The sequence below is a fragment of the Schistocerca americana genome, chromosome 8 (genome assembly GCF_021461395.2).
Source record: "Schistocerca americana isolate TAMUIC-IGC-003095 chromosome 8, iqSchAmer2.1, whole genome shotgun sequence".
Classification (NCBI taxonomy): Eukaryota; Metazoa; Arthropoda; class Insecta; order Orthoptera; family Acrididae; genus Schistocerca; species Schistocerca americana.
Genome location: NC_060126.1, coordinates 123085887 through 123113502, shown reverse-complemented (window position 1 = coordinate 123113502; position 27616 = coordinate 123085887). Strand labels below are relative to the sequence as shown.

The window sequence follows — 27616 nt, the reverse complement described above, 5'->3', positions numbered from 1 at the left end:
GCTTCAAACTGGTGAAACCGTTCCATCGAGCCATTTGCAGGTAGGTGGTAGCTCAATGTCAGGTGCATGTCAGTCCCACAGAAGTCTGTCAGGCACATGTAAATAGGCACTTGTAGTCCACTGTGACATAGCACGGGCAGCCAAAACGGGCAACCACGTGGAGACAATGGTGGTGGTTACCGTGGTGGTCAAGATGTCGAGAATTGGCATTGCCTCAAGGAAGCTGGTGAATCTGTCCACCAGTGTGAGAGGCAACGGCAGCAGTCAGAGAAAAGTAGATGGTTGTCAAAGTCCACAGAAACATGCACAAAGTCCGGAAAAATGTTAATGTGGTCATCTACATAAGGGCAATATTTACGCACTGACAGGTGAGGCGTGTGCAGGTTCAACTCTTACAGTCTCCCTGAATACCTGACTACACAAAATACTGCATCACCAGAGCAACAGACATGTAGACAGTGGAGTGCATCACATTGTCTAACAGGTAGAATGTGGGCTTTCAGAAGGCAGCGGGCAAGAATGGGATTGGTGAGCCAGTGGATACATCACACTAGTTGCTGTTGTTTGAGCGGGAGTGGATGTCCACTGAAAGTGGAGTCTGGATGCAGCATCTAGGCAAAGGTGGGTGAGTTTCAGGTCTTGCTCTTGGTCATTGCTAAGTGCCTCTTATTCCAAGGATGAACTGACAGTGCAGATGCGGCTGAGGCAGTTGGCGATGACAATACCAGTCAATACCAGTGACATGGCATATGTCAGTAGTAAATATGGAGTTGAATGACAGCTGCTGGAATTGATGTGGGGAGCACAGATCAGTGTTTTTTTTTAAAGGGAAGACGTTATAGATTTGTGGTCAATGAATACCATGAAGTGATGGGCCTTCTCAAACAGCTGGAAATATCTGACTGCCTTGTAGATGGCATGGAGCTCCCTTTCGTGTGTGCTCCAATGCTGTTGAACAACAGAGAGCTTGCTGGAGAAGAGAGTGAATGGCTGCCAGATGTAGTCAGTGTGCTCCTGCAGGACAGTGCTGATGAGTGTCTGGCAGGTGTAGACCAAGGTGGCAAAGCAGGGCAGTGGATTTGGGGTGGGCCAATGTGTCTGCCAGGTTGCTCTTTGTGGTGTAATTGTCTTCCATTTGCGGTGTCCACTGCACCAGCTTGTTTCCCATTGTTTTGACCACATGAAGGGCAGCACTGAATGAAAATCTCTTGCATATCAGCAGTATTTCTCAGATGGCAGCAGGAGTAGTTTAAAATGCCAAGGAAGTGGCAGAGGTCCTTGAATGTCACCGAGCATAGGAAATCGAGGACAGCTTGTACCTTGTCAGGCAGGGTCACCAGCTGGCAGTGGAGATGATAATACATAGGAATACCACCTCAACTGGCACCACGAATGCACTTTGCTGTTTTGATGATCCTGGAGGCATTCAAAAATACTCCAGAGGTGCTTGTGATGTTCCTCGGGGAACACGGAAAAAACGAGCAAGTTGTCCAAGTAAGCAAAACAGCATTCGCGCATCAAAAGACACCGTCCACGAATGCTGTAATGTTAGGCAGCATTATGGAGGCCACAGGTCATAGAGATGGTCTCTTAGAGACCAAATGTTGTGATGATGGTGGTCTTTTAAATGTCCTTGGTTGCAACTAGAAATAGGGGTGAAAGCCTAGACACAGTTGATTGTGCCAAAAATTGTAGCCCTAACTAGTACTTTGTTGTTGTTGTTACCAATCAGAGATGGTAATCACTGCATAGGTGCCAGGAGCCATCCCCCTTCTAGATAAGGTGGGGGGTGGACACTCACAGGCTCTTTGCACAATGCAATAGGCCAGCAATGAGTAGCTCATCAAACTTGGCCTTGGTGACCTGGGTGCGGTGGTAGGGGCTTTGACTGGCAGAAGATGGGTGAACCAGGAGAAGTGTTGGTGTAGTGGGCAGTTGAAGTGCAGATCTCCCTTGGTGCACTGAATGAGTTTGTGAGAGCAGGAAATTTTGTCGGGGGTCAGCTTATGGGCCAGAATATTCCACATGCTTCACACTAGAGAAAACAACAGAATGAGTGACGCATTTCGTTGACCTCCCAGTATCGCTTCCAATGAGATAGTCGCTGGCTACGTCAGGGAGCAGATGATAGTGCCTGATGAAGTCCACTCAGATAATGGGTCTGTAACAGCAATGTCAGTGAAGATCCAGGGAATGTTCTGTTACAGGCCATGGTCTACGATATGACAATATATGCTGCGGCAATGGTAGAGATTTACTGCCATCAGGAGAATAGCTGAGGCAGCACCATTGCCCATATGAGCTTCTGCAGGAAGCAACTTGGACCTGGTATCTATCAGGAATGGCATGGCAGAGCAACCATTGCAAACAAACAAGTGCTGGGAGAACGAGCAGCAGCTGGGCACACCTTATCCCAGCAGCTGTATGGGTCTGAGTGCCAAGAGTAGGGTTCCCTGTAGTTTGCAGCATCTGGGCTGAAGTGTTCGTGGTATCAGCAGAGGCTGGCCATATTGCTAGAGGTGTCAGCAGAACGGTTAGAGCTGCAGCAGTTGTTGTAGCCGTCACTGCATCTGTGGCTGGGGCTGCGGTGATGGCAGCGGTCAGGGTTGAGGTGAGTCACAGCTGCCTGCAGCATTGCCACGCTGGCACTGAGTCAGGTGAGGTGCACACAGTTGTTAGGCAATGTGTTGCAGGTCGGCTGGTGGTGTCGTTAGCAGCACCTCAGGGATCCTTCTGATGAGGCTGGCAGCGTTGGTGACAGAGCAGTAGGCATGCGATGTCACAGCTGTCTGTGAAACTATATATGATTCCAGAGATCTTTCTAAGTCTCAAGCATCTATAATGTATAGTGCAGACTCAAGTGATGAATGAAAATGTTTACCAAGGCCGGAATTCAAATCCAGGTCTGATGCTCACTAGGCAGGCACAGTGCACAACAGCACAGACTACCCTGGCATGCCTCCCTAGCAATCCACATTCCCATTCATATCTCAGCCATGAATGGCAGTGGCAGTACATGCAGAGGTCTGTGTGGGTATCGGCATGGAGTCTAGTGCTGGGAGCTGGGCCACCAGTGGTCGCATCTCCATGAATTGCACACACTGATTCGTGTTGCAGCATTCAGCTTCGGGAGCATGCAGTCAGCTCGGTGATCATGTCACATGGCTGGAGTGGCAGTAGCATGTGGCAAGGTGCAGTTGGGCCAGTGATGGAAGCTTGGTGGCTAAATTCAAACTCTAATAGTACTCATTTGGGCATCAACACAGATGGAATTTCCCATGGCGTACATCACAAATTTACACACCGGCTGTGTAGAAAGTATAAAGACAGCATGGCATGGGGGAGTCTTGAAACTTGTTGATGAGATTCTTGGTGCGAAGTGCATCACCATGTGGATTATTCATAGTGGCATTGTCATGGGGGCTGTAATCGATATTGACTCCACAAGAAAAAGAACAAGACTGAGGGCGATGCCAGGTCAATGGAAGCCTTGCTAGGAACCAAGCTACTGCACCACACCAATGCCAGTGACCATAACAGGCAGCTATCTGCTTGCACAACAGAACCAAAGCTTGGGGTGGAAGTAAGTGCACAAGGAAGAAGCTCACTGCCTTAGCAGATGGTCACAGTGAGCTAGGAACATAGGGAAAATCTAAGATAGATGTGCGGTGAAAGGCCACCATGCTTCTAATGATAGAAACAAATAATCAGAAAACAAACTCAAGGATTATTTAGCAGACAGGATTACTACAAAATATTTAGCAGACAATTACAATGGTGTGACTCTCCAATATTAATGTAAAAAGATAAAAATAATAAGATGGCCCAAAGCGACTGGAAAAATACAGAAATTTTAGCAGGGACATTAAACAAGTTACTAAAATGTAAACTACTGCAAATAAACACAGATACTCCTATTAAAACACCAGCAGAAAATATAAACCCATACACAATCCATGAAGTCTACAAAGCTTTGAAAGAGCTCAAAAACTACAAAGCAAGTGGAGAACACCAAATATTAGTGAAACTTTGGAAAAATGCAGTAGAATCAGTGAAGATATCGCTACACCAATACACAGAGAAAATCTGCAACAACAAAGAACTATCTGAACATTGGACTGCAGCTATAGTCCAATCACTACACAAAAAAGGAGACAAACAAAATCCACACAACTGCAGAGGAATGATAAAAACATATGAAGTCAATAGAAGAATTTTATATAATCTTTGTAAAGATTAACTTGAACTGGAACTAGGATAATGCCAGGAGGATTTATGTCTTGGAGAAGCTAGCCAGAACAAATAATCAATTTGAAATTGGTAATGGATTATTATAAAGGAAGGAAAAAAAAACAGGAAGTTGTAACCTTGGTAAACTTCAAAAAAGCTTATGATTATATTCACAGTTCTTCAATGATGAAGATACAAAGGAATTTGAGATACCATCCCAAATTAATAAATATGATAAAATTAACTCAAAAAAACACCAACTCTAAAGTAAAGTTCAGAGGAGAAACATCTGAGCCATTTATGATTAAAATAGGGTTAAGACAGGGAGACAGTTAATCACCATAATGGTACAAGGAAAATGCTCAAAACATAAGAATTGGAACCAAGAAAGACCAAATAATCTTAAACAGCTTGGGATTCACAGATGAGTTGGTGTTCCTAGTTAATAACAGTCAACAAGACAGAAATCCAATAACAAGCCTACAAAAAAAACAACAATCAATAGGATTCCAGACACCATTCGAAAAGACTGAGCAGATCCACTAGTAATCAACCACATAACAGTAAATAACAGGAAAGTAAAAATAGAGAAATAATTTAAATACCTAGGAGAAATTATAACACACAAAGATGAGAAACCTGCATGGGAAGAAAGAACTAATAAAATAATAACATTTTTTGGGATATAGTCGAAGGAGAAACAGTGACCTTTATAATATTATAATTTATTTCAGAACACACACTTGTGCTCAAATTTAAGTTGTCTATTTTTATTTTCAGATGGCCACTTCAATATTCTAAGAGATCGTCTTCAAATCTTAAATTTCTTGATGACCATAAGAACCGTTAACAAGGTGCAGGTCCAGATGCGCTAGCAAGGAGAACACTGCTCAAAAAGCTTAAATTTAACATGATCTACATATAACAAAAAGAGTCTAACAATCAAGGCTTAAAACATTACAGGATGGTGATTCAACAGAAATGAAACTCCTTTCAAAGTCACTTAGAAAAGTAGAATTGACATAATCCCAAAAGCAGAGAAAAGATACCCAGAACGTGTATTAATAAGAAATATAAAAAAGATGGACAATGGCAGATTGCTCCAAATAAAGTGATGTACAATGAATGGGAGCCAACTACAGACACTATATGGGAAAAAAAGAATCTCTCTTTTTTGGTCACAGGTGTGAGGATCCCTGAAAAACATAAAAACATGATTCAAATTAAAAACAGACAAACAATATAAAATACAAGGAGTATTTACAGATGAGGAATGATAAAAAAGGTTGTAGCACATGAAACGGTACTGGGCAATTTGGAAAGAAATCTTATTGATGATGATGATCAGAAAATTTCTGACTGAAGTGGTCCAATGAGGCCACAAAAGCAGAACAAGGATACGACACATCAATCTGTGTTTAGTTCTATAGTTTCTATTAAGTCCCAAACCTCTCACTGAGCAATGACAATGTTGCAGCTTCAACAGCTAAATATTTAATAAATTCTACATACTACTCCTGTCATGACCTGACATCTTAAAACGATTTCCTTTAGTTAATAGCAATTTTGAAGCAGTAGGTTTAGATGTGGACAGGAAGGTATGTCAGAAGTATTTTGCAAGTTTTCTCCAGTGCAAGAATAACAGCAATTTATTATTATTATTATTATTATTACTAACTTGATTGGCCACACTGAACCACATTCCATGTTCACTTTCTCTTTGAAGATTGGACTACTTGCTTTTTGTGCACAGTCCAGTATTTTTCATTTGTTCCAAACACAATTTTCTTAACTCGTCTGAAATATCTACCAGTCTTCTGTACATCATTTCTGCTGAAAATTTATTATTCATAAGGAGAGTGTTGATTTTGTTTTTGTTCTCTGCATCAGTAATTCTAAGTCCGACTGCTTCACGATCTTGTTGAATTTCTTTCGCCCACTGTCCTCCTGTCTTCTTTCCGAGACTTCTCATCACTAGTTGTTTTAAAATCCTGTTATCAGGGAGTCATAAGACATGAAAGAAATATGAGATTCTTTTCTTTTTCTTTGTGCTGGTGATTGGGTCAGCCTTTCACAAGTATAAGTTGCTTCCGGGAGAGTAACAGTTTTGTAATGTTGGATTGTAGTGTCTACTAACGGGCATTTCTTATTATATGTTGACCAGGTTAGAAATTGTGCATTTTTCATTTTGTTGGTTCTATTTATCCATGTTGCTTTCTAACCAAAGTAGTGCAAAATAATTTCTCCAAGATATTTGAACTGTAGAACTATGTTAATTGATTCATCAGTTATGAAGATTTTACCTATGCATAGAGGTTTCATGGGCATGGTTTCAGATTCCTATATTTGAAGCAATTTTCTGGAAACTTGTGATCTGAGCATGAACTTCTATGTCAAGGGCTTAGAGAGATAAATTGTCAGCAAACCCAGGGCAGTTTGCTCTTATTGCTGATTTTCCTCCAATTTTGATTTTACATGGATTTTCTTTTTGCCAGATTGTCATGATGTAATAGAGGGCCACATTGGAAATCAAAGGGGACAATCCATCACCTTGTCTGAGTCCTGTTTTTATTGTGAAAGCTTTTGACATTTCTCCTTTAAATTTGACCTTTGAATTTGTGTTAGTTAAATTTAGCTGAATGAGTTTTCCCAGTGTGGGATGGCGGCCATATGATCTAAGGATTTTTAGAAGTGTGGTTCCTATGAACACTATTATACATTTTTTTTCCCAAAACTATGAATGGGATGAATAACTGTTTGCTTCTACACTTGTAACACTCCATTATTAGTTTCAGGCTAAGAATTTGGTCTGTGCACCTTCTGTATGGTCGAAATCATCCTCGGTATTCTCCAAGTTGTTGTTCCAGAATGTTTTTAATCCTATTGTAAATTATGCGGGAGATAATTTTGTAAGTGCAGTCCAGAAGGTTTATTCCTCTTTAATTATCTTTAAAAATAAAAAAAATAAAAAATAAAAAATAAAAAAAAACTGGATGGATTTGAATTTTAAAATTTTCCCGGCTGCAAGCCCGAAATTTGTTTCAACAATTTATGTATTATTCCTGAGGTCCGGTGCTCTGGAATTTTCTCTGTGATCCACATTTCAATTAGATGTTGGTGGAATTTATGACCGCACATTTTCCAGCATTCTTCCAGATTTCTGCAAATACATAGTCTTCACCACATGCCTTGTAATATTTTTGTTCCTGAATTGCACCTCTACCTCTTTGATAGTTGGAGGGTCTATTAGCTCTGGGGTGGTTAAAATAGGTGCTTCAGTGTCTACTTGAAATGTTTCCAGTGGGCCATCACAATTTAAAAGCTTATTGAAAGTCTCTGCAAGGATCTCTGCATTTTCTTGATTACTATGCCCAACTTTCCTGACTTATCTCTCAGCAGCAATGTTGGGAACTCATACTTTTTAAGATATCTCCCATAGATTTTGTAATAATCTCTTGACTGTTTCTTCTGGAAGTTTTCTTCTATCTTCTCTATGGTATTTTAAGATGTTTGTGTTTTGTCTGTCTGATGATTTTATGATTTGACTTTCTTTGCTTCATAAGTTCTAGATGTGATTCTTCAGACTTTTGGACTTGATGCTTTATCAAAGCTTGGTGTCTTCTTTCTAATGCCTTCATTCCACCACTCATGTTTCTTCCTAGGATTTATTGGATCCAGCTCTTCTGCTATGGATTTTAATTTAGTTGTTAATTCTACTAGCGTATTATAGTTGATAGATCCTTCACCTGATTTCCTAGTGTATTTCCTCAATTTTTGTTAAAATGGTTGGGTTGACTTTTCTTCTAGTTTTTTTCTGAGATCTTTTCTTTACCATTGGTGTTAATTTTATTTTGATCTTCAGGACATAGTGGTCTGACCCTGAGTCTTCACCTCTTAAAAATTTGACACTGTAGATTTCACGATGGTGAAATTTACCCATAAATATATGATCCAGTTGCCATTCCCTCTTTATTATTAATAATAAGAACCAAAATTTTTAAGTTCCATATTTATACATATGTTAAAACAAGAGTCTGGAAGCCACTCACTGAAGATTTTGTAATGCATAATTAGATGACACACTTCTCTCAAGCTCAACTGGAACCTGATTCAACATTTGGGTTTTATCTGAATGCCAAATAGGTATTTTCGACAAAGGCGACACATAGAGTTTATGTAAGGAAATTAAAAGTAGGCATTCGGATTCTGAGGGTCTACAGCAGTGTGCAAAGGATGAGTCAGAGCATCCTGAAACCTACCTTAAGCAAGCAACAAATAATTTGATAAACAAACAGAGAGCTATACTCGAAAACTGAAAAACTAACTGATGTAATGAGGAAGAGGAGGCTGCAGTTTTTTGGACATATATTCAGAATCAATAAGAACAGACTGACCAAGTGGATATTCACATTACTCAATAGCTACAAATCCAAGCCCGCATAGTTCATAAGAGATTGAAAAGGACATGGAAAATGCTGGAATTGCAACGGACACAATAGAAAACAGAACATATTTCAGAAAGGCAGTTCGAAAGGCAGAATTTCAGGAGAGAAAGAAAACAACTAGACAACAGTGGACCCAAGAAGAAAGGGAACAACACTCTAAAATGATGAAGGAAATTTGGAAACTAAGGAAATCTAATACAACAAAGAGTAGCCAAAGTTGATTCATCGTACCCTCCAAATGGGTTATTCGAAAGAAGAAGAAGAGTTTATGTATGTTCTCTGCAATAAAACTCAACACTTTAGTTATCAATAGTGGTACGATTTTGTATTAGTCAGGGCTTGAAGTGTAGTAGTTATCTTTTAGTGACATTTTATGTATATTATACCAGCACATTGCAATTTTTTTTTTAAGTAGTGTTCAAGTACTTACTTCCATATCTCATCATTGGCACTGTGGCTGTCAAATAAGACCATGTATCGGATTTGTAGTGTGGAATGAATTGGTTTTGATTATATATATTCTTTTCTCAACAAAGGATGTTGATGCTGAGTAATTTTTGGTTTAAATTTTTGTTTTCTATAAATTTGACAGCTTTCCTTGACAAAGTCGATGATGTTGTATCATTACATATTTATCTTATTCATCTATGGAATTATATAGTGCTTATAGATTCTCTGTGCGGGTTTGTATGAATAGTCTTTCCCTATCATATCTATCCTGTGCAAGCTTCTTCATCTCCCAGTACCTACTGCAACCTACATCCTTTTGAATCTGTTTAGTGTATTCATCTCTTGGTCTCCCTCTACGATTTTTACCCTGCATGCTGCCCTCCAATACTAAATTGGTAATCCCTTGATGCCTCAGAATATGCCCTACCAACCAATCCCTTCTTCTAGTCAAGTTGTGCCACAAATTTCTCTTCTCCCCAATTCTATTCAAAACCTCCTCATTAGTTATGTGATCTACCCATCTTATCTTCGGCATTCTTCTGAAGAACCACATTTCGAAAGCTTCTATTCTCTTCTTATCTAAACTATTAATCATCCACATTTTAAATCCATACACGGCTACACTACATACAAAAACTTTCAGAAACCACTTCCTGACACTTAAAACTATACTCAATGTTAACAAATTTCTCTTCTTCAGAAACACTTTCCTCGCAATTACGAGTCTACATTTAATATCCTCTCTGCTTCAACCATCATCAATTATTTTGCTCCCCAAATAGCAAAAATACTACTTTAAATGTCTCATTTCCTAATCTAATTCCCTCAGCATCACGCTATTTAATTTAACTACATTCCATTATCTTTGTTTTGCTTTAGTTGATGTTCATCTTATATCCTCCTTTCAAGACACTGTCCATTCTGTTCAGCTGCTCTTCCAGGCCCTTTGCTGTCTCCGACATAATTACAATGTCATTGGTGAGTCTCAAAGTTTTTATTTCTTCTCCATGGATTTTAATACCTACTCCGAATTTTTTTTTTGTTTCCTTTACTGCTTGGTCAACATACAGATTGAATAACATCGGGGATAGGCTACAACCCTGTCTCACTCCCTTCCAAACCACTACCTCCCTTTCATGCCCCTCTATTCTTATAGCCGCCATCTTGTTTCTGTACACATTGTAAATAGCCTTTCGCTCCCTGTATTTTACCCCTGAAAGACAGTATTCCAGTCAACATTGTCATAAGCTTTCTCTAAGTCTACACATGTTTGCCTTTCTTTAATCTATTTTCTAATATAAGTTTTAAGGTCAGTATTGCCTCATGTGTTCCAACATTTCTATGGAATTCCCCAGGTTCGGCTTCTACCAGTTTTTCCATTCGTCTGTAAAGAATTCGTGATAGTATTTTGCAGCTGTGGCTTATTAAACTGAGAGTTCGGTAATTTTCACATCTGTCAACACCTGCTTTCTTTCAGACTGGAATTATTATATTCTTCTTTAAGTCTGAGGATATTTTGCCTGTCTCGTACATCTTGCTCACTAGATGGTAGAGTTTTGTTAGGCCTGACTCTCCAAGGCTGTCAGTAGTTCTAATGGAATGTTGTCTATTCCCGGGGCCTTGTTGCAACTTATGTCTTTCAGTGCTCTGTCAAACTCTTCACACAGTAACATATCTCCTATTTCTTCTTCGTCTACATCCTCTTCCACTTCCATAAATTTGCCCTCAAGAACATCGCCCTTGTATAGACCCTCTATATACTCCTTCCACCTTTCTGCTTTCCCTTCTTTGCTTCGAACAGGGTTTCCATCTGAGCTCTTGATATTCATGCAAGTGGTTTTCATTTCTCCAAAAATCACTTTAATTTTCCTGTAGGCAGTATCTATCTTACCCCTCATGAGATAAGCCTCTACATCCTTACATTTGTCCTCTAGCCATCCCTGCTTAGCCACTTTGCACTTCCTGTCAATCTCATTTTTGAGACATTTGTATTTCTTTTTGCCTGCTTCATTTACTGCATTTTTATATGTTCTCCTTTCATCAATTAAATGCAATCTCTCTTCTGTTACCCTAGCAATTCTATTAGCCCTCGTCTTTTTACCTACTTTATCCTCTGCTGCCTTCACTACTTCATCCCTCAGAGTTACCCATTCTTCTTCTACTGTATTTCTTTCCCCCATTCCTGTCAATTGTTCCCTTATGCTCTCCCTGAAACTCTATACAACCTCTGGTTTAGTCAGTTTATCCAGGTCCCATCTCCTTAAATTCCCACCTTTTTGCAATTTCTTCAGTTTTAATCTACAGTTCATAACCAATAGACTGTGGTCAGAGTCCACATCTGCCCCTGGAAATGTCTTACAAGTTAAAAACTGGTTCCTGAATCTCTGTCTTACCATTAGATACTCTATTTGAGACCTCCCAGTATCTCCAGGCTTCTTCCATGTATACAACGTTCTTTCATGGTTCTTGAACCAAGTGTTAGCTATGATTTAGTTATGCTCTGTACAAAATTCTACCAGGATGCTTCCTCTTTCATTCCTTACTTCCATTCCATATTCACCTACTATGCATCCTTCTCTTCCTTTTCCTACTATCGTGCTCCAGTCACCCATGACTATTAAATTTTCATCTCCCTTCACTATCTGAATAATTTCTTTTATCTCATGTTACACTCCTGGAAATGGAAAAAAGAACACAATGACACCGATGTGTCAGACCCACCATACTTGCTCCGGACACTGCGAGAGGGCTGTACAAGCAATGATCACACGTACGGCACAGCGGACACACCAGAAACCGCGGTGTTGGCCGTCGAATGGCGCTAGCTGCGCAGCATTTGTGCACCGCCGCCGTCAGTGTCAGCCAGTTTGCCATGGCATACGGAGCTCCATCGCAGTCTTTAACACTGGTAGCATGCCGCGACAGCGTGGACGTGAACCGTATGTGCAGTTGACGGACTTTGAGCGAGGGCGTATAGTGGGCATGCGGGAGGCCGGGTGGACGTACCGCCGAATTGCTCAACACGTGGGGCGTGAGGTCTCCACAGTACATCGATGTTGTCGCCAGTGGTCGGCGGAAGGTGCACGTGCCCGTCGACCTGGGACCGAACCGCAGCGACGCACGGATGCACGTCAAGGCCGTAGGATCCTACGCAGTGCCGTAGGGGACCGCACCACCACTTCCCAGCAAATTAGGGACACTGCTGCTCCTGGGGTATCGGCGAGGACCATTCGCAACCGTCTCCATGAAGCTGAGCTACGGTCCCGCACACCGTTAGGTCGTCTTCCGCTCACGCCCCAACATCGTGCAGCCCGCCTCCAGTGGTGTCGCGACAGGCATGAATGGAGGGACGAATGGAGACGTGTCGTCTTCAGCGATGAGAGTCGCTTCTGCCTTGGTGCCGATGATGGTCGTATGCGTGTTTGGCGCCGTGCAGGTGAGCGCCACAATCAGGACTGCATACGACCGAGGCACACAGGGCCAATACCTGGCATCATGGTGTGGGGAGCGATCTCCTACACTGGCCGTACACCATTGGTGATCGTCGAGGGGACACTGAATAGTGCACGGTACATCCAAACCGTCATCGAACCCATCGTTCTACCATTCCTAGACTGGCAAGGGAACTTGCTGTTCCAACAGGACAATGCACGTCCGCATGTATCCCGTGCCACCCAACGTGCTCTAGAAGGTGTAAGTCAACTACCCTGGCCAGCAAGATCTCCGGATCTGTCCCCCATTGAGCATGTTTGGGACTGGATGAAGCGTCGTCTCACGCGGTCTGCACGTCCAGCACGAACGCTGGTCCAACTGAGGTGCCAGGTGGAAATGGCATGGCAAGCCGTTCCACAGGACTACATCCAGCATCTCTACGATCGTCTCCATGGGAGAATAGCAGCCTGCATTGTTGCGAAAGGTGGATATACACTGTACTAGTGCCGACATTGTGCATGCTCTGTTGCCTGTGTCTATGTGCCTGTGGTTCTGTCAGTGTGATCATGTGATGTATCTGACCCCAGGAATGTGTCAATAAAGTTTCCCCTTCCTGGGACAATGAATTCACGGTGTTCTTATTTCAATTTCCAGGAGTGTACATTTCACCACTTTCTTTGTCATCTGTGGAGCTAGTTGGCATGTAAACTTATACTACTGTGGTAGGCTTCGTATCTATCTTGACCACAATAATGCATTCACTATGCTGTTTGTAGTAGCTTACCCACATTCCTATTATGCTATACATTATTAAACCTACTCCTTCATTACCCCTACTTGATTCTGTATTTATAACCCTGTATTCACCTGACCCGAAGTCTTCTTCCTTCTGCCACCAAACTTCACTAATTCCCACTATATCTAACTTTAACCTTTCCATTTCCCTTTTTAAATTTTCTAACCTACCTGCCCAATTAAGGGATGTGACATTCCACGCTCTGATCCACAGATGGCCAGTTTTCTTTCTTCTTTAGGTATTATATGTAGAATTTTCATTGCATGATAAAATTAGTTATATTATTGTTTTCTGTTTTCAATTGGGCAAAAAAAGTGGAGGGATTTGTATCTCTATTGCTGGACTGCTCTCAATATACAGAAAATTTCATCCTGTCTGGCTTATAAAGAATTTTTTGCAATCATTACAACTGATTTTATATTAATGCTGACATAAAACTAACACAAAAAACGCCAACAAGATGGAAAACCACATACATACATAGGAAATATATCAGACAAATTAAATTCATTACTAAATTCTTAACATAAAACGTCAAGTTACCTCGAATTTATTATTTTAACAGAAACTTAAAATCCCAAGTACACTCAGTCAAGTTAACAAGAGGGCTTTGAAAATATAAGCCTCTGCTTATATCTCTTTCAGTACAATAGTTTCATGTTCAGCCACTAGAGAGCACCCGGTACTACATTTGTAGCCTGGCTGTCCTGTTTCGGTTGATGTGGTTGCTATAAGATATCATCTTTACTGTGTGCAGCTTTGGATATTTGACAACAAACTTTGTGCTTTCTCCTATATTGTTGTTTAAGCAATGCTTTCAAAAAATATTTGCTATAGCAAACCTGAATTTGACACTGAGTTTAGCAGCTCAGAAAGTGAAGAAGAATATGATGTTACTTCATTAGAGACTGAAAGTGATGACAGTTCGTCAGCAGGGTGATAAGTGCTCACCAGTGGAACAACATGAAACACATCCATTGTGCTCCATACAACTCCTCCAAAGTTTATGTTCACAGGAAACATTCTGAAATACATGGTTAGATTTCACGGCTATACAAAAACTAAAAAATGAATTTAAGTTTCACTATATTTTAGTCAAAGTTCAGTGCCCAAATATACATGGGATTTTATTATTGGTTATTTTCAAAACTTTGTAACTCATTATTTTGAGCTTTCTAAGTTGTATTCATATGTCTGTAAGTGCTGCCATCCATTACAGGATGTTTTCATTAATAAAAAAAATAACCATTTTTTGGAACATAATTTTTTAAAAAAATTGGTAAGTTATGGGGTTAAAAAATACTACAGTGAGATAACATAAAAACAAATTCAGGCCAGCAAAACAAAAACACCAACACACAAGTATCCAGGACTATATTAAATCAATTTTAATGATAGTAAAAATTCTATGTAAACCAAACAGAATGAAATTTTCTGATCAGATATCGAGAACACACCTGAAAGAATGACACAAATATCTCAAAATTTTTCTGCCATATGAAAACAGAAACCCAAAACACAAAGCAGTCTGAGCACACAATGAAAATCCTACATATAATACCAAAAGGCCCAATAATGACCCTTTTAGAAGAAAGAGAAATAGACGCTACATATACAAAAATGCCCAGACAAGATCCTAAATGAACTGACTTAACTCAAGCATAAAAATTTTATTGAAAATTTTGTCAAAATTTTAGGACGTGGTAAAAAATAACATGATATGCAAAGAATACTCATACAGACCTGTACAAAGAATATATAACCACCACATAACTGTACCGATAACAAAATTAATATGTAACCATACAATATAATTGGCTTGTGTGAAGTGAAGCTGTTAAAATTAATAAAAAATGAAAATTTCAACTACAAAATACAATAAGCAGCAAAATTTGACAGCCACAATGTCAATGATGAGATATGAAAGTAAGTATTCGACACACTGTTACTAAACCGATCAGATATATAACATAAAAATTGTATATATTAATAGCACATTTTAACTGCAGATCACCTGCAGCCAAAATAAACTTGCCGAAATAAACTTATCACCTAACTACACAAGTCTACAATCAAGCTTCAGAAAATAGCAGCAGTATCCTGAAATAATATACATAAAATGTATCTGCTTTATTTATCAAATTATTAATGTACTCCAGGAGTAAGGGTTTGAGTATATTCTTGTATTCCTAGTGTTCATTTTATGTGTCAGATAACACTGAGATGATCAAATTCAATTAACAATGTTCCTAAGCCTTGCCGGCAATGCTGTTGCAATATGCAACAGTACAGTTACATTTGACCTTATTTCATTCAAATGGCATGCATTCATTACCTCAATCACAGCACCCCATTTCAAATACCTGTGTCAGTTACATAAACAAAGGGAAAGAAAATAAGCCAATCAACAAACAAATTATTCAGAAAGCCACAGTGAAACGATCAACAGGTTTTGAAATCTGGCTCCAACCTAAAATGATACCTTCTGATTTGGTAGAGTTAAAAATTGAATTCCTACTAGGAGTTTCTTGGACACATTTATGATCTAATACTGTTAATGTTCTACCCTCTCAGATATAAAACAAGGAGCAGTATTTCTACAATGTAATTACTTAAATAAGGACACCAGTAAGTTACCAGCCACTGAAGTCAACATTCATATTAACATGAAAATTCGTAGAATAATATTTGTGCAAAATTATAATTTTAAGAGATAAAAACCTCTTCAAATGGTTCAGTGATGACTGAATCCTCTTTCCAGTCTGCTGTTCTCCAAACCCTCAATGTCTTGTCATCAGATTGTGAAGCCATATATTTGCCTACAGGATCCCATGCAACACCCTTCACTAGTCCAGAATGACCATTCAGTACTGCTACCATTTCTGTAAGAAGATGAAAACTGGGGACTTAATTCATGAAAATATTCTATGCATTCTCTTATTCCTAACATAAGCTGAAGAAGAAACTGCCTTGCTTTAAGTATCATTATCACAGGCAGGAAACTGTTAATCACCACAATTGTGTATCTATTGTTAGCTATACCTTTAACAATTTAAAAAACAGACAGAAAATACAAAAAAAACTATAATAGGCTGTAGGAATGTGTACTATAATGGACTGAGACTCAAATATTGAAGTATATGATACATATGTTTACGAATCACCTTGATGTACGATATTTAATATATTACTGGATACACTGTATCTTTTATCACATTATCTTAAACCTAAGTGAAATTATTCCACAGTTATTATTCTTTATTTGATACTATCTGTGATTACTAAATGTCTCACAAATGACAAGTCAGTCATTCTAGTTTATTTACAAAAATGCGATACTTTGAATTTTCATGCACATATCTTCCTGTTTTGTTAGGATGGTAACTCCTAATCCAGAATTATGAATTTTCACTTGGATAATCCAATTTTGTAAAATTAACAAAAATAAAGTCCCAGAAAAAAACACTTTGTAATGTCCGGTCTGATTACTGAAACTGTATAGTGTTCTTTAGATCATGACCTTCAACACAGCTCATAAAATAATTAGGTGCAGTAAATAATTTGGCTACAGCATTGAAGCCTCTGTAAATGAGAGTAATTTAAATAATTAAGCACCTTGACAGTAATTTCATGAAGAGATTCATTTCATGAAAGTTTGCACAGAAAATCAAATATTTTTCCTTCTTTTTGTAAAGTCTAATGTCGCACCAGAATATTTGTGAATATGTAATTTTCATTTTAAGGTAATTAAAGTAACTGTTTTAACAAAACGCTTGTAAGCTTGTGTTTGTTACATTAATGTACATACTAAAGTGGCTGTGTCAGCACAGTTAGTTAGTAATTGTTGAAGATATATGATGGCAGTAGTTGTGTGAAGTTATGCTGAATATATTGTATGTTGAAACAACTGTTAGCTTCCAAAAAATTATGTACGTACAACAGCAAATTATTGACAATTTTAAAATGTTGCTGAAAATAATATTAATATAATAGAGGGAAACATTCCACATGGGAAAAATATATCTAAAAACAAAGATGATGAGACTTACCAAACAAAAGCACTGGCAGATCGATAGACACACAAACAAACACAAACATACACACAAAATTCTAGCTTTCGCAACCAACAGTTGCTTCCTCAGGAAAGAGGGAAGGAGAGGGAAAGACGAAAGGATGTGGGTTTTCAGGGAGAGGGTAAGGAGTCATTCCAATCCCGGGAGAGGAAAGACTTACCTTAGGGGGAAAAAAGGACGGGTATTCACTCGCGCGCCCACACACACATATCCATCTGCACATACACAGACACAAGCAGACATTTGTAAAGGCAAAGAGTTTGGGCAGAGATGTCAGTCGAGACATCTCTGCCAAAACTCTTTGCCTTTACAAATGTCTGCTTGTGTCTGTGTATATGCAGATGGATATGTGTGTGTGTACGAGTGTATACCCGTCCTTTTTTCCCCCTAAGGTAAGTCTTTCCGCTCCCGGGATTGGAATGACTCCTTACCCTCTCCCTTAAAACCCACATCCTTTCGTCTTTCCCTCTCCTTCCCTCTTTCCTGACGAAGCAACCGTTGGTTGCAAAAGCTAGAATTTTGTGTGTATGTTTGTGTTTGTTTGTGTGAAAATAATATTAATGATATGAATATAATAGGGAAACATTCCACGCGGGAAAAATATACAAATATATGAAAATAATATTAAGTTGACATATGTCCCTACAACATCAGGACATGCACTGATGAAGGGAATAAGCTGAAATAAGCTATTATATTAAAATAAAATATCAAGCAGCACATTGTTTTCCAGTTCTCTGCATAATACTGTATGAAGATGGCTGTAAAAATCAAGATTTAAAATTGGATTAATCTGCAAAAGCAAATCAAAGTTTGATAAAATTTGTTAATCTGTCCGCTGGGCTGGAGAGAAATAAGTGGGAAGTCATGCACAAATGTTGTCAGGATTTTATTTATGTCTAAGAACAGAGGACCCCTTTATTCAACAACAAAGTGAAGAATTCACATTATAGTGAAGACGCTGAGCAGCAGATAGGCACAACGAAAAGACTCTCTGGAAGTGAGCCTTCATCAGAAATAAATAAAACACTCACACACACACGCAAATGCAACTCACAACTCACACACACATGAGTATAGAGACTGTTGTCAGGTGTGTGTGTGTGTGTGTGTGTGTGTGTGTGTGTGTGTAGGCTTAGTTGGCTGAAAGCTCACTTCCTGACAGTCTTTTTGTTGAGCCTACTTGTGAGTCAGCATTTCTGCTACATGGTGAGTAGAGCAAATATCCTTTTCATGTTATTGTTGCAATCCATTCAGGATTTTCCATTGGTTGAATTCTTATTCTCACTATTATCTGATAAAATACTTACTCTAGATAATATGTACTGAATTAGAGTTCCAACTAATTCATCTGCAAAATAAATAAAAGTCAAATAATAACTTCTTATTTAAACCAGCAGAGCGTGATGTTAACAGTACCTGTGGCATTATCAATACAGGATATTGCTTATTTTTAAATAACACAATCAAATAAATGGTCCACTGAAGGTGCGATAATGTGCTGAAACACGTACAGGTGCAGAAAAAATAAATTAATGATTTCTTACAGAAGGCAGAACTATAGTACAACTTTTTAACCATTAATTTCCACTATATATAAGACATACGCCATTAATATTTATTCTTCACGAGCAAAAATTATTTTCTGTTGCTTATGATATGATCAGGTTTTCATCTGTTTTAACATGCCACGCTTTTCAGAACATATATTTGTAGGACCAACTCTCATCTGAGCACTACCTTATAAACAAGAAATTGCCTATCATCTGACAATTGTGTGCATCTGTAATGCCACAAAAATCTGCATATTATTCAATATTCTAAGATTATTTGTTTGTGAACTACATTTAATTCAGGAGACTGGATTTACTAAAACAAAAAACAACCTTAATAAGAGGAACTCCTCTAAGTTGGTTTATTTTCATCTAATTTGTTTTCCAAAAGCCTATGAGGTACCTTTACAGATATTTATCACAAACGATAGTTCAAGTAGTTGCCTATTTATGAAGCAACGGACTGCTTCGTGTTTCAAAACTTTATGTATGAAATGTATAAATCATTGTTATTACCTGGCATCTTAAGAGCATTCCACACAATCACTGTGTTGTCAACAGAACAAGACTCAAGCCACGCATCATGTGGAGACCATGCCATATCCAGGACATCACCATTATGTCCACGCAAAGTCATGCAGCAACGCCAACTCTCGACATTTACTTTCCCAACACTTCCAAAAACATTTGTTGCACCTGCAATGTTACAATGCTTTCTGAAGAAAAGTTATAATGTATATGATATAGGAAAAACCAAATACTGTAAAAGGTGACTAACAAGAGTCCCACAAAAGAATTACAACACACTTATCAAATGGGGTTGGGGCTACAAGACACAGAGTGAATATCTAAAACAATGTAAAAGCCAGGATGGAATAACAACAATTTTATAAAAAGGATAGATTTCATGTTACCATAAATTAGAAATGTTGAGGCGCAACAAAAGACTGCTAAACAAGTAAGCTACACACAGCACACGCACATTCACGCACATACAACTCTTCATACAGTTTTGCGTTAGCAGCCAGAGACAGTGGACAGTGGTCGTGTGCAGTTGCATGAATATGTGTGTGTGCTTTTTGTATAATTCAAGAGAAGGCTTTTTGGCTGAGGTGAAAGCTCACTTGTTTAGCAGTCTTTTTGTTGTGTCTGTCCAACAGTGAACATATACATGGACAGATGGGGAGAAAAACAACCTGATAGTCATTTCTGAGCAGGGGGATTTCAAATTCTACAAAATTACTCAAATAATCGAAGATCAGAAATGTACCATTATGGTGCCACAGCCACAAAATGACAGCCGATCGGTGACAAGCATGTGCATGTGTGCACATTTAAACTATCTTGCCACAGCAAATACCTGTTATGCTAAGGAGTGCAGTTAATAATCAACTTAGCTGAAGATAATGGTTTCAAGTGAATGGTCATAGCTAGGTAAATTTTAAATTCTCATCCAAGAGTGTTTACATTCCATTCACATTTTCTCTGATGTTTCATGACTATTAAATCAGTTACTTGTATGCATAACTACCATAGCACCTTAAAATTATTAAGATAATTAGCTGCGCTGCACTCCATACAAATACTTTCAGAAATGACTTCGTAACACTTAAATCTATACTGAATGTTAACAAATTTCTCTTCTTCAGAAACGCTTTCCTTGCCATTGCCAGTCTACATTTTATATCCTTTCTACCTCGACCGTCATCAGTTATTTTCCTCCCCAAATAGCAAAACTCCTTTACTACTTTAAGCGCCTCATTTCCTAATCTAATTCCCTCAGCATCACTTGACTTAATTCGACTACATTCCATTATCCTTGTTTTGCTTTTGTTGACATTCATCTTATATCCTTCTTTCAAGAGACTGTCCATTCCATTCAACTGCTTGTCCAGGTTCTTTGCTGTCTCTGACAGAATTACAATGTCACCGGCGAACCTCAAAGTTTTTATTTCTTCTCCAAGGATTTTAATACCTACTCCGAATTTTTCTTTTGTTTCCTTCACTGCTTGCTCAATATACAGATTGAATAACACCGGGGAAAGGATACAACCCTGTCTCACTCCCTTCCAAACCACTGCTTCCCTTTCATCCCCCTCTACTCTTATAGCGGCCATCTTGTTTCTGTACACACTGTAAATAGCCTTTCGCACCCTGTATTTTACCCCTGAAAGACAGTATTCCAGTCAACATTGTCAAAAGCTTTCTCTAAGTCTACAAATGTTTGCGTTTCTTTAATCTATATTCTAAGTTAAGTTGTAAGGTCAGTATTGCCTCATGTGTTCCAAGATTTCTATGGAATCCAAACTGATCTTCCCTGAGGTTGGCTTCTACCAGTTTTTCCATTCATCTGTAAATAATTCGCATTAGTATTTTGCATCCGTGACTTATTAAACTGATAGTTCAGTAATTTTCACATCTGTCAACACCTGCTTTCTTTGGGATTGGAATTATTATATTCTGCTTCAAATCTGAGGGTATTTCACCTGTCTCATACATCTTGCTCACCAGATGGTAGAGATTTGTCAGGACTGGCTCTCTCAAGGCCGTCAGTAGTTCTAATGGAATGTTGTCTACTCCCAGGGCCTTGTTACGACTCAGGTCTTTCAGTGCTCTGTCAAACTCTACACGCAGTATCATATCTCCCATTTCATCTTCATTTACATCCTCTTCCACTTCCATAATATTGTCCTCAAGTACATCACCATTGTATAGACACTATATATACTCCTTCCACCTTTCTGCTTTCCCTTCTTTGCTTAGAACTGGGTTATCATCTGAGCTCTTGATATTCATACAAGTGGTTCTCTTTTCTCCAAAGGTCTCTTTAATTTTCCTGTAGGCAGTATCTACCTTACCCCTAGTGAGATAAGCCTCTACATCCTTACATTTGTCCTCTAGCCATGCCTTCTTAGCCATTTTGCACTTCCTGTTTATCTCATTTTTTAGACGTTTGCATTCCTTTTTGCCTACTTCATTTACTGCATTGATATATTTTCTCCTTTCATCAATTAAATTCAATATTTCTTCTGTTACCCAAGGATTTCTACTAGCCCTCGTCTTTGTACCTACTTAATCCTCTGCTGCCTTCCCTCAGAGCTAACCATTCTTCTTCTACTGTATTTTTTCCTCAATTCCTGTCAATTGTTCCTGTATGCTCTCCCTGAAACTCTGTACAATCTCTGGTTTAGTCAGTTTATCCAGGTCCCATCTCCTTAAATTCCCACCTTTTTGCAGTTTCTTCAGTTCTAATCTACAGTTCATAACCAATAGATTGTGGTCAGAGTCCGCATCTGACCCTGGAAGTGTCTTACAAGTTTCCCTTCAGTACCTGAATAATTTCTTTTATCTCATCATACATTTCATCAATTTCTTCATCATCTGCAGAGCTAGTTGGCATATGACCTTGTACTACTGTAGTAGGTGTGGGCTTCATGTCTATCTTGGCCACACTAATGCAATCACTATGCTGTTAGTAGTAGCGTACCCGCACTTCGATTTTTTTATTCATTATTAAACTGACTCCTGCATTACCCTTATTTGATTTAGTATTTATAACCCTGTACTCGCCTGACCAGACGTCTTGTTCCTCCTGCCACCGAACTTCACTAATTCCCACTATATCTAACCTTAACCTATCCATTTCCCTTTTTAAGTTTTCTAACCTACCTGCCAGATTAAGGGATCTGACATTCCACACTCCGATCCGTAGAATGCCAGTTTTCTTTCTCCTGATAACGACATCCTCTTGAGTAGTCCCCGCCCGGAGATCCGAATGGGGGACTATTTTACCTCCGGAATATTTTACCCAAGAGGACGCCATCATCATTTAATCATACAGTAAAGCTGCATGCCCTCGGGAAAAATTACAGCGTTAGTTTCCCCTTGCTTTCAGCCATTCACAGGATCAGCACAGCAAGGCTGTATTGGTTAGTGTTACAAGGCCAGATCAGTCAATCATCCATACTACAGCATCATAATAATAACACAATTTTGTTTTATATACACAAGCGGCAGAGATGATGATGATGTTAATAATAATAATAATAATAATAATAATAATAATAATAACAATTATAAAAATAACATCTAAAAATCTAACACTAAATTACCCTAGCTCAAATTATCATGTCATCCCCTAAAAATTCTTCTATCAAATAGTAACATGTCTCCCCCAGAACCTGACGTACTCTTATTTTCAGGATCTCTGGCTTAACATTAAATATATTTTTGCCCATTAATTTGTTATTATTCTCATCCCCATATACTGTGGAGCCTGTTCATATAATTTCAATTTGTGTGTGGGAAGCATAAAATTATTTTTATTTCTTGTGTTGTGTATGTGGATAAATTGATTTTCCTCAAATAAGTTTTTGCTGCTATGTAGGAAGATAATAATTTCATAAATGTATATGGAGGCTACAGTTAGGATTTGCAGTTGTCGCAATAATGGGCGACAAGTTTCTTTTTTCTGTACGGTACACATGTATCTGATAATTTTTTTCTGAAGTTTCAGCATACGAAATACTTTACTTGAACTTCCCCAGAAAATTACACCATACCTAATTACAGATTCAAAATAACTATGGTATGCTATTGTTCGTGTACTCATGTCTGTAGAATTTGCAAGTATCTGCATTGCAAATGCAAAACTGCTTAGTTTATTTGATAATGAGTCAATAAGTGTGTTCCAGTTCAAGAACTTTTCCACATTTAGTCCTAGAAATTTGACAGTGTCAACTTCTTCTATAAGTTGATTATTGCATTGTATTTTAAGCTCTCCACATTTTGAGTGTTTGGTTTGGAAATGTCCTGTATGGGTTTTTGCAATGTTCAGTTTCAACCCATTTAACTGGTACCAGTTCTCTAGGGTATCCAGTGTGCTCACAATGAAGCTTGGAATTTTTTCTGCATCACCATCTTCAATTAAAACTCAAGTATTGACGGCAAACAGAACTGATGGGGAATTGATATTTGTGAATAAGTCATTTACATAGAATAGGAACAAGTTAGACCCAAATTGGAGCCTTGAGGCACACCTTGTGATACAGAACTCCACTTCGAAAAATAATTCACCACATTTGAAGTGATAGTTACCCTTTGTTTTCTGTTCTGCAGGTACAATGTAAGCCATTCGAGAGTATTGCCCTTAAACCCATATTTCTCTAATTTGCAGATAAGCAAGGCATGGTTTACAGAGTCGAAAGCTTTAGTAAGATCACAGAAAATACCAGCAACTTTACTCCTCTGGTCCTGTGCTTTGCATATCTTTTCAATAAAGTTATTTGCTGTATCGAGGGTGTTTTTTCCTGGTTGGAATCCAAATTGATTATTTATAATAATATCATTTTGCACAATAAAATTTTGTATCTGGTATGCAGCTACTCTCTCAAACACTTTCGACAAGATTGGAAGAATAGAAATAGGATAATAGTTTCCCATGTGTTCCCTCGACCATTTCTTGAACAGAAATCTGAGTGCAGCATACTTCAACACATCAGGAAAGCATCCCTGTTGAAAAGATTGATTAATTATTTTAGTTAGTGGAGGTGCTGTTATGTGATACACAGCTTTAATCACTTTAGTCAGTATCCCATTCCACCCAGCTGAGTTTTTATTTTTTAATCATAATATAATATTTTGCACATGCTTTATTGAGACTTTTTTAAAATCTGTGACATACTCAGCTCCTTGCTGGAATCCAAAGGGGTTTACTTTACTCTGATTCTCTACTATATCGACATCTGACTTTGCCACATTTATAAAGAATTCATTTAAACACTCCGATATTTGAGCTGGGTTTACAATAAGGCTATCATTTACTTTAATTCTAGATATTTCATTTCTATTAATTCTGACACCTACCTCTGATTTAACAACAGACCACACTGCCTTTGTTTTACTTTTATGTTGTGAAATGAACTAATTGTTTGGCATTTGTTTGGTTGCTTTCACAACTTTTTTTGAAGGTAGCTTTATAAAGTCTAACATATTCAGTAAAATACCTATTTTTATTAAATATTTCAGTTCATTACGTAGTTGCCTCTTCCTAGCACCAGAAATTTTTATACTCAGAGTTATCTATTTAACTTTACCAGTGATGCAATAAATGAAGCACACAAAAGGGAATACAAACTTCTAAAAAATGAGATCAAAAGAAAGTGCTAAATGTCTAAACAGGAATGGCTAGAGGACAAATGTAAGGATGTAGAGACATATATCACTAGGGGTGAGATAAATGCTGTCTATAGGAAAATCAAAAAGACCTTTGGAGAAAAAGAGAACCACCTATATGAATATCAAGAGCTAAGACAGAAAACCAGTCCTAAGCAAAGAAGGGAAAGCAGAAAGATGGAAGGAGTAGTTAGAGAGTCAGTACACAGCATATAAACTTGAGGGAAATATTTTCGAAATGAAAGAGGATGTTGATGAAGATGAGAAGGAAGATATAATATTGCATGAAGAATTTGACATAGCACTGAAAGACCTAAGTCGAAACAAGGCCCAGGGAGTAGACAACATTCTGTTAGAGCTACTGATAGCCTTGCGAGAGCCAGCCATGACAAAACTTTTCCATCTGGTGAGCAAGGTGTTTGAAACACCCAGACTTCAAGAAGAATACAGTAATTTCAATTCCAAAGAAAGCAGCTGTTGACAGGTGTGAAAATTACCAAACTATCAGTTTAATAAGTCACGGCTGCAAAATACTAACATGAATCCTTTACAGAAGAATGGAAAAACTGGTATAAGTCGACGGAAAAACTGGTATAAGTCGACCTCAGGGGAGACCAGTTTGGATTCCATAGAAATGTAGAGATGTGAGGCAATACTGACTTTAAGACTTCCAATAGGAGACAGGTTAAGGAAAAGAAAACCTACATTTATAGCATTTGTAGACTTAAAGAAAGCTTTTGACAATGTTGACTGGAATACTCTTTTCAAATGTAAAGGTGGCAGGGCTAAAATACAGGGAGAGAAAGGCTATTTAAAATTTGTACAGAAACCAGATGACAGTCATAAGAGTTGAGTGGCACGAAAGGGAAGCAGTGGTTGAGAAGGCAGAGAGATAGGGCTGCAGCCTATCCCCAATGTTATTCAATCTGTATATTGACCAAGCAGTAAAGAAAACAAAACAGGGAGAAGAAATAAAAACTTTGAGGTTTGGCACTGACATTGCAATTCTGTCGGAGACAGCAAAGGACTTGGAAGAACAGCTGAACACAATGGGCAGTGTCGTGAAAGGAGGGTATAAGACAAACATCAACAAAAGCAAAACAAAGACAATGGAATTTAGTCTAATTATATCAGGTGATGCAGGGGGAATTAGACCAGGAAATGAGACTCTTAAAGTAGTAGATGACTTTCACTATTTGTGAAGCAAAATAACTGATGATGGTTGAAGTTAGGAGGATATAATTGCAGACTGGCAGTGTCAAGAAAAGCATTTCAAAAGAAAAAATGAAATGAATATATGGCATTTATTGGCCGGGATATCCCTTTCAGGGTTCAGCCGCTGTATTGCAAGTCTTTTTAGTTGAAGCCACTTCGGTGACTTGCGTGTCAGTGATGATGAAATGATCATGAAGAACACACAACACCAAGTCTCCTGCCGGGAATCGAACCCGGGCCCCCTAGCGTGGTAGGCGGTAAAGTTACTGCTGTGCTAAGGAGGCGGACATTTCAAAAGAAGAGAAATATAGTAACATCAAGTACAGATTTAACTGTCAGGAAGCCCTTTCGTAGAGTATTTGTATGGAGCATAGCCATGTATTGAAGTGAAACATGGACGATGAACAGTCTAGACAAAAAGAGACTAGAAGCATTTGAAATGTGGTGCAACAGAAGACTGCTGAAGATTAGATGGGTAGACCATATAACTAACAATGAGGTACTGAATAAAATTGGAGAGAAAAGGAATTTCTGGTACAACGTGACTAGAAGAAGGGATCAGTTGGTAGTATACAGTTAGAGACATCAAGGGATCATCATTTTAGTACTGGAGGGAACCGTACAGGGAGACAAAGAGATGAATACAGTAAGCAGATTCAGAAGGGTATAAGTTGCTGTAGTTCCTTGGAGATGAAGAGGCTTGTACAGGATAGAGTAGCATGGAGAGTTGCATCAAACCAGTCTTTGGACTGAAGACCACCACCACCACCACCACCACCACCACCACAACAACAACAACAACAACAACAACAACACCAAATTAATATGCAAGAATCTATAGAGTAGGTTATTGCATTTACAATCAAACTTTTTCTATCTTGGCACATTTTAAAATCATCCCTTCTTGTAAGAAGGTAATAATAATACAAATATTTCTATTAAAAGTTTGGTAGCTTTTTCAATGGTGGATCATTTTTAGTTTCTGGTATCTCACAGCATATAGCAAGTATCTGGAAAGTAATGATGTAAAATATTAACCCTGCATTGCATGGTGTTGTCATGCAGCAAAAAACTGTAAACTTACATATAATGTTAAGAAAAACACTTGTATATGCATGATGTACACATCTGGCAACACACACAATCTGGATGCATCGACCCAGACTGTGTTTAGCGGCAATCTTTGGTGTAGGTCAAGCTGTACTGGTACTGTGAACAGCTGAAAGCAAGGGGAAACTACAGCTGTAA

At 38.4% G+C, this 27616-nt stretch overlaps 1 protein-coding gene across 1 annotated transcript in view; it reads right to left on the bottom strand.

Annotated features, from left to right (window-relative positions):
- Window positions 1-27616, bottom strand: part of LOC124545615 (protein HIRA-like) — a 322322-nt gene that overhangs the window by 246213 nt on the left and 48493 nt on the right. Inside the window, 2 exon segments of the mRNA XM_047124563.1 lie at window positions 16075-16235; window positions 19496-19675. Coding sequence (XP_046980519.1) covers window positions 16075-16235; window positions 19496-19675 — 341 coding nt within the window.